The sequence below is a fragment of the Solanum dulcamara genome, chromosome 9 (genome assembly GCF_947179165.1).
Source record: "Solanum dulcamara chromosome 9, daSolDulc1.2, whole genome shotgun sequence".
NCBI lineage: Eukaryota > Viridiplantae > Streptophyta > Magnoliopsida > Solanales > Solanaceae > Solanum > Solanum dulcamara.
This window is the reverse complement of record NC_077245.1, coordinates 6,042,250-6,064,978: the sequence shown is the minus strand read 5'-3', so window position 1 is coordinate 6,064,978 and position 22,729 is coordinate 6,042,250. Positions and strand designations below refer to the sequence as shown.

Below are 22,729 nucleotides of genomic sequence, written 5' to 3'. Positions count from 1 at the left end.
AAGATTAGTTTAGTAAAATACACACATAATAAAAGTTTTCTTAAGAGACGTTCATGTCAATATATGCCAAATAATATAAAATGACGGAGGATGTAACAACTTATTCCGTCGTTACTAAAAATATATGCGGTAAGAGTATACGAACTTCATTCGTCATAGGGTTAGGATCAATTTCTTGCTATGTGAATGCATTAGTTATGAATTAAGGTCGTACCATGCCCTTATCACAAAGTTTAGTTGAAAGTGCCTTACCGATTTAATTTCGGGCTTAAGTTTAAGCTAAGGTCAACATTAAATAACCATATATCTCAACCTATAATGAATTAGGTGGCCAATATCAAATTAAAGTTCTATAAGTTTTCTTTCAAGTGCGACCAAGTTTTTGCATCGTTTGAAGTTTTGAGTAAAAAGTTATTACCATGTTACTACAAACTATCCGAGCTGAGACCAGTATAGCAGAAATTAGGCCGCTGTAGCGGGGCCGCCACAACGGACTACTCATAGTTAAATGCATTTTCAGACCTAAAATGTTATTTTACTCCCAAAATTCATCCAAGGTCAGGGTAGGGCAAGGGAAGAGCGATTTCTTCAATTTTCTATTGATTTCTTCCTTCAAAGTAAGTCCTGATCTATCAATCTAACACCCGTTTGATTTTTTAATTCTTATAATAACATTAGATTGATCATGGCAGGGGGATAAATTTAACCTAGATAGAACTTTTTGGTATAAGGAAATTAATAGGTTGAAAATCTATTGAATTTGAGTTAGTGTTGATAGATTATGTCCTTAGGGCTAGAAATTGATTTAACCATTTCAAAATATAAAGTTTTTGAGTTGATTGGAAGGTAGAATTAGTGGGTTTAAATCTCAAAGTATTAATTACTTTTATAATTATTATTATTAGATGATTTAGCCTCTAGAAACGTGAAAAAGAAGGAAGATCATCAGTGGCACAACTTACTTGTTACAGCAGTTTGGTGCTCAGGTTGGCTAGGTTTCTTAACCGAGTAATGACAGACATGTTCTCATTGCATAATATATTGTAGATTGACGAAAGATTTTATGTCTAGGTCGTTGGGCACGAAGTCTAGATAGCTAAATGATTGTTATTTTTGTTTAGGACAAGAAGGTACATATGAATTATGATTATTCCGTGACTAGCGGTAATAGTCTAGTTTTTGATTGTTAATTTTAATACTTCTTATTGAGATGATTGATGGTTCTTATAATATTTATGTGTGAGGAAATTGTTGGATTTCAATTGGATCGGGTATCACGCTGATATATTTGAATTGAGTGCCACGCCGACATAGTTAGATCGGATACCACTCTGATACATTTGGAATGGGTACCACGCCAGCACAATTGAATCAGGTACCATGCTGGTACACTAACTATATTTGGGAATTGAGTACCATGCTGATACATTAACAATTTGTGTGTGTATTCCATGAGAGGACCGTTAATTGGCTATTGTATTGTGATTAATCATGCTCGCTATGTAAACTAATTCAAGTTAAGGATTTGTAGTCCGAGTGATGTTATATTCATGATGTGATTGTGTATCATTTATTTTACTGTGTTGTGGTTATATGTTTGCACTTCATATAATCAGGTATGAGGTTATGTGTGATCAAGTGGACAATGTTAATGTGTTGTTAAGTTGGGATTTGCTAACTTAGAGTCTGATTATGTTGTGGTTCTATTATTGCTTGTGATAATGAGGTATGAGGGGTAATTTCTGAGTTTTTGACTCAGTGCAAGGCGTTGTGACGAGGTAAATCTCTATCAAGTAAAGCGAGAGTTTCTCTTTAATTTTGTTCTTTTAACCACTAAATATAGGGGGGAGAAATTCACGAGTGATCACTTTTTAACCTTTTTAATTAAAAATTCATAAACACCAAAGTTACAGGAAAAACTATCTAATTTTACATACATTTCTACCATAAATATTAGTTCACTCTATAGTTTGAAATAATTACATATTATCTCATTATTTAATAATTTCATTCTAGATTTCAAGTCAGATACATATATTAGAGATACTAGATACATGTATCTTTGATACATGATACACTCTGAAAATACACATACAAAGTAAAAAAAAGCAAGCGAGAGAGGAGAGAAGTGAGCGAGAGAGTCAGCATATCTCAAATATATGGGAATCACATACACACACACACACTATATATATATATATATATATATGGAATACCAGATACATCCAGATATACATTTTGAAATACAGATACATAGTGAGAGAGATGAGCGAGAGAGGAGAGAGACGAGTGAGAGAGTAGAGAGGTGAGAGAGAGAGAGAGAGTTAGTGTATCTCACATACATTCGAATCACTCTTGGATACAACATATCTAGAACAAATTGCACTTATTTTGACCGACATGTATGTGAGATACATGTATTTGACTACACAAATACATGTATTTGACAAAGTAAATATTGTATGCAAGGTAATTTTAAAGACTAAAATACAGACACGTAATTAGATCTTAAATTAGTGGAATTTCTGTTGTTTGCTAAAACTTATATGGAAGCCAAGAGGACCAAAATAAAGTTGGGCTTTATGTCACTGATTGTTCCCTACTAAATTGGGCCCCTTAGGTGTGGCTAACTGCAGCCTGCATTTGACAACTTAAAAGATTCTAAATAAAGTTGATACTGGGCCAAAAATATATTAGACACATGTATTTATATAAATTTGATGCGATTTACATGTATCTGAGATATCAAAGATATAGGAGAGTAATGAGCGAGATGGAGGGAGGCGAGGGAGATGAGAAAGATTTGTCTATGTATTCCGATATATGCAAATTCAATTGGATACAGTATATCTAGAATAAACTACACATAATTTTAACCCCATATATCCCTAGATACATATATCTAGAAACACCAAAATCTGATAAGATTTGTAATATTGTAAAATAAAGTGTATCTAAGTAATTAACTCATAAACTAGTGGGATTTGTGTAAGTTTTTCAAATTAAAAATCACCCTGATATAGGGATAATTCGTGCAAGAACTTGAATTTTGATAGGCTAAAATGAATTGAGCTAATAAATAAAAGGATACTTATTATTTAAATGAATTGGACAAATTATATTTTGATGAGGTAATTTTGACAAATCTACCATAATGTATGTATCCACATCAACGTAGGATTCCAATCACATCATTAATTAATTTTCCTGTTTGCATTAATCATTATTTGTGCTACTGCAACTAAATTAATAAAAAAAATTGATGACATATTGACAATATTCATCTATCTTACCTAAGATTTCGATCATGAATAGGTCATTCAATTTCATCTTTTTTTAATTCGTGGCAACTTAATTCTCATAACTTGACCACTTACTAAGACATTTCCTTTCCCTAGCTAACTATATAAAATAATGTTGTACGATTGTGTGAATATAATTTCCCAGTTGAATCATTATCCATCATAATTTGGATCCCGATAGTTCTTATTAATTTTGTTTATTGTTTATACAGTCTACTTTTTTTATTATATATGTTTTATATTAAATATACATAAAGTTGTTATCATGTGATTAAGAGGTTACGGGTTCAAGCCTTGGAAACAGCATCTAGCAGAAATACAAGGTAAGACTGCGTACAATAGATCCTTGTGGTCAGACCCTTCTCCGGACCACGCTCATAGCGGAAGCCTTAGTGCAGCGGACCGCCCTTTATACATAAAAATCACATAAAGTCTAACCATTTCAAATTGAACCAGGCATGATTAAGTTTTATGATGCAATTAGTTATCCTCAGAGGGAGTGATCAAAGACATGGAAATTATGGAATCAACGAGAAGGAAGATATATATATATATATATATATATATATATATTTTATTTTATTTTTGTTTTGGGTTCCAATTTTTTGAATTAAACTCGTTTTTTATTTTTGGTATTTGTATCATTCAATTTCTTCAACTTCAATTAGGATTAACCAAAAAGAACTCCTAAAATTGATATTGCAATGGTATTTGTATTTCTCAATTATTGCATTTTTTTTACTGTATTTATATTCAATCACAAGTATCAATATATATTTGTATTCATATGATTTTCTATTGAAAGGCAAGTACCAAATACACACCAATGGTTATAAAGCCCATAAATAGTTAGACATTTGTATTTGCCCCAAAATATGTATTTTTATATTCTTATGTTTTTGTATTGAAAGATAAATACAAAATACATTTCTAACATTTATAAAGACTTTCAACAGTGAGAACTCATTTTTTTTGGGTACCAATACGTATTTGTATTCATATGCTTTTGAATTAAATGGTTAGTAGCAAACACATTTCACAATGCATGCCTTTCAACGATTAGAACTTTGGGAAAAAGCATAAATTCCTGCCTAAAGTTATATCGAAAAGTCAGTTACACACTTAAACTATCATGTCGACCTATTACACATCTAAACTACTTAAATGTGAAACTATTACACACCTGAACGCATAAGACCACTCTCATAGTATGTGGTGTATTACACGTCATCGCCACGTCACAAATTATAATTTTTTATAATTTTTTCTTTTCTTTTCTTTATTAACTACATTTTAAACTAATTAACTCCTAATTAATTATTAACTATCCATCCGATTTTTTATATTTTTTTCTTTTCTTTTTTTTATTAATTAATTTTCTTTTATGAACTATATTTTATACTAATTAGCTCCTAATTAATTATTAACCACCCATCCAATTTTTTATATTTTTTTCTTTATTAATTAACTTTTCTTTTATTAACTATTTTTATACTAATTAAATCCTAATTAATTATTAACTACCCATCAATTACTAACCACCCATCCGATTTTTTATATTTTTTCTTTTCTTTTCTTTATTAATTAGCTTTTTTTTATTAACTATATTTTATACTAATTAAATCCTAATTAATTATTAACTACTTATTCGATTTTTTATAATTTTTTTCTTTTCTTTTATTAACTATATTTTATAATAATTAACTCCTAATTAATTATTAACCACCCATCCGATCCTCCCCCCCAAACCCCAATCGTCTTCTCCATCAAAATGGGTAGAAAAATTCTTCTTGTTAATGGGTTTTGAAAGGAAAAAAATCAAGATTCAAAATGGGAAGTAAATAGAGGTGGATGTAAAGAAGAAGAGGGTAGGTGGGTGTGAAGAAAAAATGATGTGGGGGGTGGGGTGATTTTGTTTTATAATTTTTTTTACTTTAATGAGTTTTGAAAGAAAAAAAAATCAAAATTCAAAATGAGAGTAAATGGACGTGGGTGTGAAGAAGAAGAGGATAGTGGGTGTGAAGAAGAATAGAGTAGGTAGTGTGAAGAAGAAAGAATGTGGGGTGGAGTGATTTTGTTTTTTAAATTTTTTTTAACTGACTTGTATTTGACTGATGCATTGCTCCTTTTTTTTTGCCACGTCAATTATAGGGGGAATGATTTCACTTTTAAGTAGTTTAGGTGTGTAATAGGCCGCCATAATAGTTTAAGTTTGTAACTGATTTTTCGGTACAACTTTAAGGGGAAATTTATGTCTTTTCCCTTAGAACTATTGTATTCACTTGTATTTAGATTCAACTATTAGATAATTGTATTAATATGCATCTTATTGACTGCGGGTTGAAGAATAACATAGCAAAACTTGTTCGATTTTGTGTTTTGATTTAAATTTGTTTGGATCTTCAAATAATGTTTTTTGAAATTTTCAAACGAACGATGATGTGCAGACATTTGAGAGTCTAATTTGAAACGTACGAGAAGATTTTTAGAGAGAGATGTTTGTTGCTTTACCATATTAGAAAAGATCTCTTTCGTGTTTTAGACAAATTAGTTAAGTTGTATTTTTATTTTTTTTAATCATACACACCAAAAAATGCAATGGATACACCAGATTGCAAATCCAAAATGTAGCTGTGGATCATAAATATTAGAACTGTAGGTAAAGAACCCTAATTAATGCCTAATGTTAGTTGTTTCTGAAAATTTCCCTTAACTTGACTTTTCATACATATAATATGTTTAAAGTAATGACTAATAACATACATATTTAAGATTATAAATTTCAAAAAATTTACCATCATTTCTTAAACTTGTAAACTATTGTCACATACTGAGGTGGACCTTTAGTAGGGGTGTGACTTGCCTCCAGTAACCTCGAATATGCTGTAATTATATTTAAATTTTGAGTTCGCCTCTCTGCACATGCACATGAAAACAAGAGAGTACTAATCACATAATTATAGTAGATACTACAGAAAACCAAGAGCAAAAGGAGAAGTTTCGTGGAGACAGAGTTGTCTTGACCTGTACTCAATTTCATCGACCAAGTCAAATCAATAGACATATACTCAATCCAAGTGGGTACCAGCAGGACTTGATAATTACTTGTGATAGAAAAGTAATCCCAATGGTATTCTTGTCTTATCTATAATTTATTTATGTCTCATTTAATTTAATTCTTGTGCTTCTGTTTCTGTTGAAAACGTTTGTTGAATGTTACAACTAACTTTCATGTATATCTTTTTCTTCTTTTCTAATGTGTATATTTTGATTTCTCATCTATTACTGTTTGGTATCCATATTAGCGTATTCTAACAAAGGCCATTTTATATTCAAAATTTAAAATTAAAATTTTTAATTAAAAGTGAATGAGTACTTACGTACCATTCCATCATAATTCTTATTGGTCTTTCTATACTTCTCTTCTCATTGACCTTTTTTTCCCTATGTATATGTGCAAATTTCGTCCAAAATATTTTAGCAGAATGTTTTATTAGTCACTTTATACTTATAAACAAAAAGCATCCCTTGTTTCACAATCCAAAGAAATGATCGCAGATAGCACTTTCATCCGAAGGTCAAAGTGATTTACGATGTATATATCCATCTGTAGATGATTAAATAATCTATGCAATTTCATTTTATTTGTGTTATTAAATTAAATGGACATCTGCTCACTTCGAAGTAACTTCAGACATACAAGCAAAAATAACTATATTCAATCATATATGTACATAAATTTCAGGTGAAAATAGCTGAAGTCAAAGTAAAAATGACTAAATTCAGGCACATATGTGTTGATGTTCATGCAAATATATCTGAACTTCAACATATAAAATTTCAAACACCGCATATCTAAAATCATTTTTGAGTAGGTAGACGACTTATAAATTTGTACACCATGCAAATATGTCTTAGATGGTAGTCCCAAAATCAGATATATGTGCACTTGGATCAGTCATTGCACAATCCTATCCAAAGTTAACGTGGATAAAAATGGGTTGAGTCAAGGAAAGGACAATGAATCATAAGCAAATATAACAATCAACCAACTCGACCCATCATATTTACAATTTCAAACTTATATTTCATGACTCCATTAATATAAGAGACTTATAAAATAAATAAAATGTTGATTTGAATGCTGCTTTCCTAATTGTTAGACATCAAGAGACCAAATGGGCAGTATAATATCAAACTATATTTTCATGAATTAAAATTAAATATTTGTATACGTCAAGGTTAACATCACCATGAGTTTATTTGACCTGCTGTTTTTTCTGGGTACGTATTAAATTCAAATCAAATTAGCACTCTTGTCCATATTTATTGTCTGGAGTCTGGACTAATTTTATGGGTTTGAGTCAATTTTAGCGCCCATATAATATTAATGAGGGGTACAATTTAATTGAGTAGAATTAGAAAAAAAAATGTAGCCGCCAGCAACGGAATTAAGGCAACAGATCTGTCGCGCATTAGCCTTCAAGAGAGAGAATTATTGAGATAGTTACTCTGTGTCACTGTATTAATTTTTTTTTAAATTTTTATTTTAGAAAAACATATTTTGTTTTTAATATTAATTATTTATTTTTCATCAACATTAATTATAATAAAATATTTATCAATTATTATTTATTAACAACGTGCAAAGTTCAACATATACAAGTATAAGTAAATCGGCGAATTAAGTGGTAGTGTAACACATGGAAAGCTACACTAACCCAAGGAAAAAAGTGAGAGATTTGTTAAATGAGAAGAGTAATAAGGTCAAGTATGCAAGTCCAATGATGTGACAGTAAGGATTATCTTCCAACGGCCAAGTTCTCTGCACCTTTGCAATGTATCCATCTTTGGTGGGGACTCATTTTACGACCACCCCCGTCCCCACTCTCCTGTTTTTCATATTATGTTATTTGTTCCATGGAAGATTCTCGAATCTCTCCAATTAGGGACATGACAATGATCTTATTGATAGTTTTTCTAATGAAATTAAATGGCTAAAATTAGTTCATCAAGTCTAATTGTCCAAAATCGCAGATCAAAAGGACAAAAGTTTCGTATTGATGGTTAATGAGATGAATGAACTCCTTATAATTCTTCTCCTTTTGAGCTAGCTTTTGAGGTGTGAGTTAGGTCTAAGACCTAATTTAACATAAGACATATGGAGGGAGATGGGGGCCTAACATCGAGGAAACTGAAATGCGCAAATACGACTTTGATACCATGATAAAAAATAAATCTTGAGTGTAATTCAATTTAAAAGTTAGATCATAACTAATCATAAAATGAGAATTGCTCACGACCATATAAGAAAACCAACATACACTTCCTATCCGACGTGGGGAACTCATTAATTTACCGATAAAGAAAATATCCAATTGAATACTCTGAATTAATATAATTTTCATGTAATTCGGTCCCTTGATCATTTAATTGTCCTTTGGAGATCGAAATTAACTTCTACATTTGCTTATTTTATCCTTAATTTCTAATTATTGTTCTGGCACAATGTAGAGAGACCTCTCCTTTATTGGCCAAATTTGGCACCTTAAAACATTTAATTACTTTGTCAATACATACTCTAAGCTTTAGCTGTTAAATTTGTGAGAGAAGTAATCAAAAGTGTACACTAAATTAAATTGAATCCACTGTGTAAGTTTGTTCATCTTTCTAATTTTGTTGGTCATTTGGTCACCTACCCAAACGGAAAATTTTCCTTGTGTTTGTGTAAGAATTTATTTTGCCATCTTTGAGTATGCCTTGACATACTTTGCTTCTAGAACTTTTTGATGGTTTTAGTGTTTCATAATCCAACATCAATTTGACTTTTATAGCCCTAGCACCTAGCTAGCTAGTGGCTACATAGGTTTTTTTATGTACTTCCTAGGAAGTTGTAATTTCATGATTACTTAATTAATGGCTGCGTCCTAATTACTTTTAACATTGTTTACTGTTTGGTTGAAATTTAAGAAACAAAAAGGAAAAAGGAAAACTTCAAATTAATCAAGTGTAGACTAGTATTCTCTATACAAGATTTGGATTTGTTGTGTGACTCGTTCTGTAGGTTATTAAACAATAGTGGAGTTGGAGGTGATACAATATCAAAATGGGAAAGAAAAACATTACTGAACCACGTATTACATATAGTAAAACCCACACGTGAGCGATCATGTTGAAAATATGATTAAATATTAAAAATGTGTTTTTTTAAATAGCTTAAACTTTTAGATGGTATTACCACTTTTATATAGTATCATCAGAGTAAACATAGATTCTGAATTTGAGTCTCATTATCTCTATTAACAAAAAGAATTTTTATGTTTTGCCATGCAATGAAAATGAATCAATCCAATATACATGCTAAAATTTGAAGGTTGGCAAAGGTATACCTTTTTTTTCTTGGAAAGGGAAAATGGGGAGGAGAATTACGAAAAATCGAACCTTCACCAACAAGGTGAAAGCTTAGTAGTAAGCCAATTAACTGAGCTACTAATATTTTCCGGCAAAGATATATTCTTATGTATTAGCTCGCGTATTATTTACCTTGGCGAAGACTTTGTAACAATATATATGTCATTGATTTTCAAAGGGACGGTACTTATAGTCTTATAAATAAGATTTTAAATTTATTGGACATACAGTCCCAATTTTTTTTTTTTAGGTACAAGACATAAACTTCCAAGTTTTTTGTTAAAAAAAGTCTAGTGTATATTTAATGATTCGGCTTAGACAAAGACAAGAAGAAAAAACCCTTGTTTTCTCTTCTGGCATTAATCCTCTTCTATCTAGCCATATTCTCTACTTTTCTGACTGCTCCTTAAAACATGTTTATCTTCTCACTTTTATAATTATATTAATCTCTACTATTATTCTCTTTCCCCTCTCTCTTTCTCTCTCTCTCTCGACACAAATTAAAGTAAACTACACTCAACAAAGGGATAGAAGAAGAAGAAGAGGGATATAATTAATTAGCTTAATTAAAACCAAGTTGTTCGTGAAATTAAGGTGAAAATCTCAAGAAATGGGGAGAGCTCCTTGTTGTGACAAAAACAATGTCAAGAGAGGGCCATGGTCACCTGAAGAAGATGCTAAGTTGAAGTCATATATTGAGCAAAATGGGACTGGTGGAAACTGGATTGCTTTGCCTAAAAAAATTGGTATGAAAAAAATTCAAATTAATTTCGTTTTTTTTTCTTGATGAAAATCATAGTACTGAACTAGGTAAGTTCGTGAACTCCAAGGACGTTAGTTGTCTAGACCAAGCGTCATAATTAGTTGTTGTTTTTGGTTGTTTCTTCTTATGCTACCATGATTAATAGTGTACTCATGCATGTTGTTGTTTTTTTGTGAAAATTTTAGGCCTTAAGAGATGTGGAAAGAGTTGTAGGCTTAGATGGTTAAATTATTTGCGTCCAAACATCAAGCATGGAGGATTCTCAGAAGAAGAAGATAGGATTATATGCAGCCTCTACATAAGTATTGGAAGCAGGTAATTAATTATAAACCCTTAATTAGTTAATTTCTTCAAATCATGTTCTCTCTCTCCACATTTATGTTTTTGGTTAATTCTATCACTAATAACTTCTATCTCTTAATTACTAGAAACACTAGCTAGTTGTTAATTTCATAATTAAAGTAGTGTCAGAGCCAGAAATTTTCATAAGAGATGTGCGGCTGACATTTGAACTAGTGACCTAAAATAATTTTTGAACTATTTTTTGCGTTACAGTAAAAGCTTTCCTTATTATAACAAGGAGATTCAATTTTCTTGTAAATATAAGCAAACACATTTGTTTATACCCTATTTTTCGCACTATAAGAGAATTCAATTAAACCTTGTTTGTTACATGTAGCTCTGTTACTAAATTGTATGAGGAATATTATATCAGATGGTCAATAATTGCAGCACAACTCCCTGGAAGAACTGATAATGACATAAAGAATTATTGGAACACTAAGCTAAAGAAGAAGCTATTTGGAAAACAACGTCAAAAGCAAGGATCAAGAAAAGGCAAAGAAATCAACTCGATGCCATCTATTTCCAATAACATTACTAACATGAACCAAAACCCTTGTTGGCCTGAGATAATTCCCATCATGCAACAGCCAATCCAATTTTCAAATAATGACCATACATCTATCAGAAAGCTATTAATCAAGCTTGGAGGTAAATTTTCAGAAAATGACCAATTGACAAATGTTGTGTTACCAAATTCCCAATATCACATCGATAATTCATCGATGCAGCTAATGTATCAAAATCATATCAATTTGATCTCTTCAGCTCCAATAGACAATGTCTTCAGCAATATGGCTGCACCAAATACTGATCTATACAACATGGATGGGGAAGCTAGCAATTTTACAGCTGCATTTGAGCATATGATAAACGATAATCAACCAAAATTGGATGGTCTTGAATTTTTATACGAGGATGTACTTATCGATAAGTCTGCATCTACTTCTAGAGGAAATTTAGACTGGGAATCGATGAATCCTTATGTGCTTCCTCTTCCTCCTATTGTTGCTTCTAATGATGGAGGTAATTTTCATCAAGATGTTATGCTTCAAGAAGGTGCACTTGATGAGCTGAGATACTCCATGGCACAATAATATTATTATTAATTGTACATTTTATTCCACAATATATTGTAAATTTTTTTGTGAAGGGAGAGGCTGGATGATTTATGTAGGTTGGAGAACCCTAATTATAAACTGGTTTATTACAATAAAATTTGATGAGTTTGAATGCACTAATATTAATTAATGTTAACTTCTAGAGTATTTATTCTGTAGATTAATTTAAATGATATACATTAATGGTATAAAGAAATTCTTACACCATCAGTATTAATTTAACATGTTAAAATATGTTAGTTACGTTACAATTTATGCTAGGTTATCAATCAATGTTTATTACAATAGAAATATATACATTTACCTTTTAATTGGCCATTCTGTGTGTATTTTTTTTATAGAGTCCACGCACAAAACGTAAAACACTTTTACCATTAATTCAGTGCTTGCTTTCTTGAATTTCTTGTTTCTTTGGACTGATTTTTCACAGTCATACTCATAGATATGCACTTTGTATATTTCACCTTATTTCTGAATGCTCAGAGGAGATCTCAGTCGCAACTCACATATTTCGAAATAATAAAATATTCCTGTTGCAACACTTTCTGGTCTCTTTGGACATAACTTGCTGGTTTTTAGCGTGCAAAGGAACTATGTGCATGTTGCAATATTTTCTTGTGCCACTAGCTAAAATAAAATGCATGTTACAGTATTCATCATCGAAGATTTAGGAAAAGAAAAAGGAGCTTTTATATTCAACTGATCATGAAATTAAAGTAAGCGATCATCTCATTATTATCAACTCCTAAGATGCTATTTCCCTTAATTCTTGTCTCCTAAGCTCTTGCAACTTGATCTTCGTCACGCTTGTAAAGTCTCCAAGTGAATTAACCAAAAAATTTCATGTGTCCTTTTTCCACTTCAATTACATGCAAAAAATTGTTAAAAGACATGTTCGATCTTGATGTAAAGATAATGGCGTGTCTTGTTAAAGTGTATCATCGCCTTAGGTAAAAACTTAATTTTAAGATATTAGAAAGAAAACACACACTACAATGAATAGAGAATTTAGCGGCAATAATAATATAATTGTCCATATATTATGTATAGCAATAATAATAAATAAGCGTCTTTTTTATAATCAACACTTTATATAAATATCGTTAAAGGCTAAAGCGACTTTGAATGCAATAACGTTGACTAAATTATATTATTGCTAAATATTTTTGCGGCAATAAATATTACCACTAAAAAAAATTTTATAGCCACTAAATATCTATTTTATTAAATGTCTATTTTATTGTAGTGACACCCGCTTCTTGTTAATTAATTAATTAATCATATCATGTCTCAAAATCATCAGGAAGACCTATAACAAAAGTAGCCACAATATTGTCAACATTGCTAACTAATTAGCTACAACTTAAGACATATGATGTACGTCGATAAACAATAGGTAGACCCATAATTTTATAAATACAATTACTTCACTGCAAAAAACCTTAAAAATTAAACCAAATAACTTAAACTCGGAATCCATCTGTATATAATGAAGAGTAATTTTATCAATTCACGAAAACGTCGCACTAAAGACTTCAGAAATTCTAAGAACCACGAGAAAATGAAAGAACTCAATTATTATACTAACATATATCCTTTCCGACTGACAATTAAAACACAAAAGAAAGTTGATTACAGTTGTTATACTTTTGACTTTGATATATAATCATTTAGCTCTTGACTTTTGTTCCTCATGAATACTTTTGTTTGGTAAGCTAAGGTCGTGGTTTGTTATAACTCCGTTGACATAATTAATAAAATCTAAACGGAATTGGGTCTTCTTTTAAGCCGCAAGCTTATAGAAACTTTTCGATTTTTTCACCCACTTTTACTTGTGCACTATATTCAAAATAATTTTTCACTTTGATTTGTCCACAAGAAAGACAAATTCTTTTTCCTGTTTTGCCTTACACCTTGTTTGGATGGTTGTTACCCGTTGTATTGTATTATATTGTTAGTTTAAATACAATGTTTATTTTGATTGTTACTTAAATTCTATTGTATCATATCGTTTAAATCCATCGTTAGATAATGACAAAAAGACCCATTTTATGTAACTATCGATTTGGTGTGATTGCATCGTTACCTTAATATTTTCTTCTCATTTTGTCTTTATGTTTTATTTAATAATTATATTTCATCTTTTACCCTACCTTTTCATAAAAACTCTACTCCATATCCTACTTTTCTTGTAAGTTTATCATTCAAATCATGAATGTGTGACATTATGTAACGACGGAGAATGATATAATCTATCCAAACACTGTATTCATTAAAACAATACAATACAGTACGATACAATACAACACAATACAATATAATACGATACATAATGAAACAATACGTAACAACTATCCAAACAAAGTGTTAGTGTTAACTACTCATAATTCCAAATTTCAACCTATTATAACAGTAAAATATACACTTCATTTATGGATAAATAAAAGTGATCGGGGGAGTAATTACTAGTACTTGGCCAAACAAACACACCAAAACTATGTAACTATAATTTCACCCTAATAAAATTTAAATGTGAATTTCCAAATAGGCTCTTAGCTGTCCTCTCTCCTCCACTTGAAAAGAAGAAGAAAAGGAAGAATCAGAAGAAATCAAATATTATCCATTCTTTTAATTATTTTTCATCATAGCTAAGGCAAATCCCTTTTATAATTAGAACAAACAAAATTACCTCCACAAGAATTTGAGAAAAAAGAAAGAGAGAGAGAGAGGATGCTCCTTGTAAATTGGTTGGTAAATACTAAACAAATTAAGCTAATATGGAGCCAAGAAAGACAAATAAATAAAGAGAAAAAATTCCACATTTTAAAATGCACAACGTACAATTGCATTAGTTTTTTTTTTTTAAAGATTAAAAATGCTTATAAGCGCCTAAGTTTCTGTAAAGTCAGTAAAGAATATCCTTAGCAAGAAAGAACTATACAGAAAAAGCCTCAAACAAACAACCAAATTTTCCCCCAGTTAATTAAGGAAAAAAAATTAAAATATATATATATATATTTAAAAAATAATCATACTGAAATCACAATCTGTCAACAGTACTTGATGACGATAATAATTACCAAAGATATCCGTAATTAAGGTCTTTAATTTCCTTGGCAATGACAACAGCCAAACGACGACTACCTTATTACTTTTTACTAAAATATATATTAAACTTACATTAACATATCTATTGACGCTGATTATTTAAACAAAAGATGGTGACACTCACTAACATAAAAAAAAATTCCTTTAGATTTGTTCTATCAAATGACTTGAAAAGAAGGCTGTTTTTAATTTTAATAATTTGTTGAAAAAGTATCCGTTTTTGTAATTGTACCTATATGTATATAAATAATTGTTGGTATTATTGTCTTAAACTGTTAGAACAAATATATTTTTAAATTCACTTAATTATGTTTTCGATACATCTCCTCATCTGCTCACTTCTTGTTTGTTTTTTTCATTTCATTTTAGCAAACACGTAAAAATAAAATTGATAAACATATAGGTGGACTATATAACTTGAATCCAAAAGATCTATTTGTTCTAATACCAAAATGAATTTTGTGTAATCAATCCAAGAGAGGAAACAAGTTACATACTTCCTCTGTTTCAACCAACCCCTTCGTTCATATGTATATCATCCGAATTTCTTTATCTCATTTTAATTTGATATAGAGTTTAAAAAAGTAAATAGATATTTGAATATCGTGATTTTAATTAAATTAAAAATATATCAAATATATCAAAATATATTTTAATTTTATGATCTTACATATTGTCATGTAGAAAATTGGAATTAAAGAATTGTTATATTCTTATTGAAATGGATTAATAAGAAAAATAAGACAAACAAAATTGATTAATTTTTTTTCGGACTGTTTACCCATCCTTCGTTCTAATACCGAAATAAACTTTCACTTTCAAATCTCATCTTCTGTATCTTATTCATACTCGATTAGTTTACTTTCCTCATTATGGTCCGGGTTAGATTTGAAAGGCCGTGCACTGTCAATGTGGGCTTGTGGCAGCAAATGGGTAAAATTCCTTTTTTCCAATCTCCTCTTTACTCAATCGAAATCCAAAGTTTGTAACCTTTAATTTCAACGACAAATTGGACTCTGACATACAGATATTCGAGAACTCTTTTTTTTTTCACTCGGTATTCGATACCCACATTGGAGCCCGACTATATTTGGGATAAGGCTCAAATCCGAGACCTCTGATTATGGGGGGAACAGTCTCATCCATTGCATCACATTCTTTGGTGGTGAGAATTCTTTTGCTATTAGGAACTGATAGCTTATATGCGTCTACCACAAGTCAAAGGGCCAAGTCCCTTGAATCAACAAGAACAGTAAGGAAAGTAAAAGACTTAAAGTAAATAACACAAAGAGTTTACGTGGAAACCCCCTTGCTCAAGGTAGGAGAAAATGACATGTCTCACAGGATTTCAACCCAACTCCATTATCATCAAAGGAGCAAAGATTCAGATTACAAACTCATACAACCTTGGAATTAAACTCTTAATCCTTTCCCCCTTATTGTAACATCTCTGTTACTCAAAATCAAAACAATAACTCTATTGTCCACTAAACCAACTAGCACTAGTGGATCTAGAATTTAAGAACTCAACATAGCTAGCTCTAGCTCTAATTCAGAAAACTCAAGAATGATCTAGTTCCTTTATAACTTAGGAATAGATAAATATAAACCTAAAAGCAACTAAGACCGAAGATAACTCTATCAAATCCCATGCTATTCTTTGAGGGAATATTTCTTGAGAGAATGACTTTTGTTGTATAATTCTTCTAGAATGCAAAACCTAGGTTGCGTCATTGGAGAAGAGACTTATATAAGTTGGACACAAAACCCTTTGAGCAATGCCACTAGCTGAGAGTCTGCTGCTCTACAAACAGACACGCACCAACCACTTCAGTAGAGTACGGAGCTCTCAATCTTTCCTGGGATTAGGTTCCTCATTAGATTCCAAGGTTTGTTAAATCATCAAAACTTCAAAGTCAGCTCAAAATAACAGACACAAGTAATGCAACTTCCCTTGACTCATTATTCTGTCCCAATCTTGTTGAGATGACCATGTGTCCACGGTGTCCGCTAACATGGGCAATTGTGAATGACCAACGAAGATTCTGTCTATTGTAATTGGAAAATGAAATTACGTATGATACGATCGAGTTTCCTCTTTTATGCTGGGAACTTCTAACGGAAGGCATAGTTAGACAATTGTACATAATTCATGGGCTATATAATTTGGAAATTTTTGCTTACTAGCATTTTCATTTCTTTGTAAGATACAAATGTAAATCAGTTGTATATCTCACAGCAAATGCAAAAGCAAGTCAAGTTGAATAGATGCTTATTATTATGAACCATTTTCTAAATACTCAAAGGCACGCTTAATTCCTAAAGTGATGCGCAAAACAAGTTGAGCTTTGCACCTCGCTTAGCGGGCACTTCAATGTCGTCATCTAGGCTCTAAGACATATTTTTTCTTGTGAATGAGTGTAATCCTGAAAAGCCGATGCTAAACAATTGATATTTCACTTTATTGTAAAAAAAAAAGAAACAATTTCTCTATCCGTATATTTGTTACTCATGCGTATTAACGACCGACTAATTCACAGTACTCTACCGAGGATTTAACATTGTGATTGTTACTTCATTGTTTGAACTTCCTGTCTGCATTCCTGAGTTATCTGAATCATGTACTGTTCTTTCCATGAAAAATCCTGGTTCTTTTGCTTCAGGCAGTAAACTCTCATTACCTAACATCTGAACCACAAAAGACATGTTTGGTCTATCTTCAGGACATTGTTGCACACATAATAGTCCCACTTCAATTGACCTTAAAGCTTGAGAAATATGGCAAGAATCAGTTAGCTCCTCATCTATTAGTTCCAAGGATCTATCTTCTTTGTAAAGCTTCCATGCCTGTTTTGAGTTTAGATGATATGGATCATGACAAATCCCATGTGTTGTCAAAAAAAAGAAAAAAGAGTTATATATTTACTAATATAGACAATGTATACAGTGCTTACGTGACCGAGAAGGTTTAGGTTGTGATCTTGATGGAAAAATCCTCTATTTTTCTTGCAACTCACAATCTCTAACACCAATACGCCAAAGCTAAACACATCTGATTTTACCGAGAAGATCCCATCTATTGCATATTCCGGGGACATGTAGCCACTGTGTTCAAAAAAAACACTACACCATGAGAATTAAAGAAGGGGATTTCATATGAGAGTACTTTGTATGATTGATTCTTACTGTGTCCCAACCACATGGCATGTTTTTGCTCCCATTTCATTTCCTGCAACACTTCGAGCCATGCCAAAGTCTGATATCTTTGGGTTCATTTCTGTATCTAACAAAATATTGCTTGCTTTAAGGTCTCTATGGATAATCCGTAGTCTAGAATCTTGATGGAGATACAATAAGCCTCGAGCAATTCCATTTATGATATCGAAACGCTTTGACCAATCAAGTAACTTTTTCTTTGTTTGATCTACAAAACAAAAAAAGCTTTCTTGTTAGCAACTTTTGAAAACATGGTTCAGTACTCATTTTAGCTTGTATAATAGGTTAGAAATCCAAACCAAATATGTATGAGTCCAGGCTTTTATTAGGCATGTATTCATAGATCAACATCTTTTCTTCCCCTTGAATGCAGCAACCCAGAAGTCTCACAAGATTTCTATGCTGAAGCTTGGCAATATAGGTAACTTCATTCTTGAATTCATCAATTCCTTGCATGGAAGTCCTTGACAATCTCTTCACAGCTATTTCTTGTCCCTCCTCCAGCACTCCCTTGAAATGGAAAAGGTATATCAGGAGGAAACAGATTTTACAAAGACGCGATTATTGCAGAATGAAAATCATCTGTAACAGACTAATCTCGAGCATAAACTGGTCACTATTCCAATAAAGTTGTAGTTTATACCTTATAAACAAGTCCAAATCCACCCTCTCCAATCTGGTTGTTGAACGAAAAGTTATCTGTGGCTCTTGTTATTATCGAAAATTGAAACTGTGGCAGCTCAAAATCTTCTTTGAATTTTAGTTTCCTCTTTTTTCGTATGTACAAGAACAGACCTAGCAGAATCATTGCCACTAACAATGAGAAACTCACCGCGAGTATCCCTGCCTTCTTTCTGTTTGAACCTGCCTCAGATACTACCATCATTTTTTAAATTAGCCACTTCAAATCGATATAGACCACTAATTTTGCACAATATGGTCTACATATGTTCAAAAATTTATGTTTAGAAACACCATTATAAATTACTTTAACATAAGTTCTTACCTAGCTCTGAAGAATCCATTCTGATGTAAATATCTTGTCCTCTTCCAGAGAGCTTTCTGATATCAATCAACTCCCCAGACCAAAACAAGCAACCTTTATCTCCATTGCTTATATCTAGGCTCGAATAAGCTGTGCAAGAACAGTTCGTCGAGCATACTTGCCTACATCCTTCGAGTGTCATGGTCCTATCGTACTGAGAGTAGTTAGTATCTGGCAACTTGATTCCAGAATATTTTAGAAATCCATGTTCCTTTTTGCAATCAATAGGTGTCTTCCGAACACACCCTTCTGACCAGTCTCCCTTTTCCCATTGTTGTGGATACTTAGGTACAAACTTGTCCAAACATCCACAAACAGGAGAACTATCTATGACACAGCTCCCATAGGCACCACATAAGCTATATGTATCACAAGTATCCAGAGGAATATTGAGGTAAAGATGCCAACTCTTTGTCCTATCCACCCACGTCAAACGTTGTATATATCCATTGTTAGTAATGACTAGCCTTGTTAACACTGAGTTGTTAATGAGAGAAAAACTATAGTAAACCTCGTCTTTATTGAAAACAAATTGAAATGTATATATGCTGTTTTGTGTTTGTAGTGGTGCAGGTGCTCCACTCCACCGTAAACCATTCCATGGTCCTGCTCGAGCTGATACCCTTGCACCACGTCTGATGATGCCCTGTGGATATCCGGTAGGATCAATGTGGAGACTGTATTCTCCTGGAGTTGGATCGTTATCGTTCTTCCATGCTAAAAGGTAGACTTCAAGACCAGTCTTGAAATTCTTTCCAAGTTTCATATCAGGCAAGTGAGTATCAGTTGGAAAATTGAAACTCTGCCATAGGAAATTTTCTGGATTTCTATCATTTGCATCTTTCACAACAAGATTACCAGAATCCAAAAGCATTGCAACTGGATTTTGGACTGATCGCGAGGTGTTCGTAGACCATATAGTTTCATTCTTGTCATTGAGAAGAGCAAGTATTCCCGGCTTGTTGACCTTCAAAACGACTGAAGATGTATTGGTGAGTGGTTTCTCTCTGTTTGCAACCCATACAACTGTTTGCACATAAGGAAGAATTTGCTTGTACCATATCCCAATATATCGCGTTGTGGAACCGTTGGGGCTGAAAAATCCCATCTCAAAGGTTCCGCCAGATGAAACAATAGTTTCACCATCTGTGATGAACTGATTAGTAGTGATTACATTTGTTGTAGTAGAAACAATCTTGGGTATAAAAGAGCAGAAAGACAGTAGGAAAAATATGAAGTATTTAGATTCCATCAATGCGTTTGATGCCTAAGCCTTTTAATTTGGTCGCCTATATATTTGCCTTTGATATTTTACTTTTGGCTAGTCCTTATTTCATATAAGGATTTGAATGTTCTTGTTGCCTCTTCTTGATGTTAAGAAGGTGATGGAAAGAAGATGGAAATTGCATGATCATGATGTGACATGAGTATATAGCATCTTTGCCTAAATTTGGAAGTACTCCTCACAAGGCTGCTAGTGCTTGGGCCAAGCCACCAAGACCTGACTTTTGGTCACAAAGTTTTGTTGCATTATGCAACTAGTCATTGACTGTCTAGAAAAAGAGCTAATCGCGGCCCATATGTACTCTCTAGTCCACTGTAGAACGTGTGACGCTGCTTTGTTTCGTACTCTTTACGCAGCAAATTTTTTTATAAAAAGAACAAGAGAATTGTGCAACTCGCTAGGCTGTATAACTTATAGGACCTTCTTTAGGTAATAAAAAATAAGTTATTTATGTATAAAATTAATATGTCATTTGGTTGACAATTTAGAAATCCGTTTAACTAATACATGTATAAGAGATTCTATGTATTATATTATGCAGAATAGAAGATGGAATAACTAATACATGAATAATTAATCTCTATATAACTAATACATGCATAAAATAATACATAGATTAACTTATAACTAATTCATGCATTACTAATATCTGCATAATTCTAACTAGGCCAGCTACCAAACGACAATGCCTTGGACTAATCAATGGTAATTGCATAGTCTAATCCCCTTTGTAGTTACCCCTCCCCGTCTCAGTTCAATGTGATGTAATTTGATTTGATAGAGAGTTTAAGAAAAACTTTTAAAACTTGGCATGACTATAAGTAAGTCATACATGTTTGTGTGACTATATATAAATCATTACATTAAAGGTAAAATGAACATTGAAAAGTTAAATTGTTACGTAATATAGAAATGTGTTATTCTTTTTTTCGAATAAACTAAAAATAAAAATGAGTCATATAAATTAAGACAAAGTGTCAATGTATTGATATATATGGACCCGTCTTTAATTTTTAAAGTGAAATGTGTTTTTTAACTCACTAATTTTTACTTTTTTTCAAATTAACTTTATGTTCAAACACAAATTCAACTTTCAAATACTTTTTTAAAAACTTTCTTTTCAAATATCATATTTTTTTGCATGTCCAGATGCCTTCATATAGTGTGCTAAAATTTTGCCATAATACAACGTCCTGCTCAATTTCATACAATAAAGAGTTTAAGTAATATGGTGTGGAGACAACTTTATATACTGTCATGTTATTTTACTTGTAGTATATAATATATTTTAGATTCAAATTTCACATTTTAGGAAGAATTAACGGTAGATATCCTGAATCTGAATGACCTAATAGGACGATATCTACAAAGGAAAATATGAAAAAAATGATTTTTATGATATGAACCTATGACCTTCCATGAAATTTACTCAGAAATACATATACTACTGCCCGTCAAGTAGACGTTAGCTAGGTACCCTATTGAAGAATAAACAATGTTGGTCCCCATTAACATTTGGAATTTAAAGCATCTTCTAAATCATATATAGTAAGAATATGGATATTCATTTGAGAATAACTATATATGGTCAAAGCCAACAATTTTGACGAGGTGTTCATGAGCATGCACTTTCATACTGATCCCTTCATCCAATTTTATATGATTGTGAATTAAGATGATCAAATTATCTAATTCTCGATGTGAATTTGAACATAGATCTTTTGGTTCTTAAAAATAAAATTTTTATATTTAAAAATTACATTAAAAAAAGAAAAAGAATTATAAATAACAACAAATAACAATTCCATTTTTTTAGAAAGCAAATGAAAAATGTGCGGTAAAAAAAAAACTAACGTAACTCTCCAAATTAAGACGAGGGAGTACTTGATATATTTATATTGCCTTCTTTTGTTCTATTGATAAACAACGTGTAATATTTGGGTTGGTAAAGAAAATTAAAGCATATTTAAAATTAAAGCATATTTCACTTGCAACCTATTCCAGATAGCACGTCCTTTTCAAGTGATGTTTATTGGAAGACAGCAACGAAAAAAGAATCCTAACACCTTAGAAGTTAGAACATAGTTTGGCACTAATCTATGTTCGGCAATATGAATATAACACGGGATTGAAGGC

The 22,729-nt window shown here is 31.7% G+C and overlaps 2 protein-coding genes across 2 annotated transcripts; one reads left to right on the top strand and one right to left on the bottom strand.

Moving 5' to 3' along the window:
- Positions 1 to 10,063: 10,063 nt before the first annotated feature.
- On the top strand, positions 10,064 to 12,055 carry LOC129903083 (transcription factor RAX3-like). Its single transcript, XM_055978569.1, has 3 exons — positions 10,064 to 10,459; positions 10,662 to 10,791; positions 11,192 to 12,055. Exons 1-3 carry the CDS (start codon positions 10,324 to 10,326, stop codon positions 11,913 to 11,915), a joined length of 990 nt encoding a protein of 329 aa, XP_055834544.1. The 5' UTR covers positions 10,064 to 10,323; the 3' UTR covers positions 11,916 to 12,055.
- Positions 12,056 to 16,730: 4,675 nt separating this feature from the next.
- LOC129902773 (G-type lectin S-receptor-like serine/threonine-protein kinase At4g27290) lies at positions 16,731 to 20,783 on the bottom strand. Its single transcript, XM_055978168.1, has 6 exons — positions 19,270 to 20,783; positions 18,907 to 19,139; positions 18,563 to 18,773; positions 18,234 to 18,471; positions 18,002 to 18,152; positions 16,731 to 17,894 (listed from the first exon to the last, which is right to left on the bottom strand). The coding sequence occupies exons 1-6, from the start codon at positions 20,558 to 20,560 to the stop codon at positions 17,592 to 17,594; spliced, it is 2,427 nt and encodes an 808-aa protein (XP_055834143.1). The 5' UTR covers positions 20,561 to 20,783; the 3' UTR covers positions 16,731 to 17,591.
- Positions 20,784 to 22,729: the final 1,946 nt, after the last annotated feature.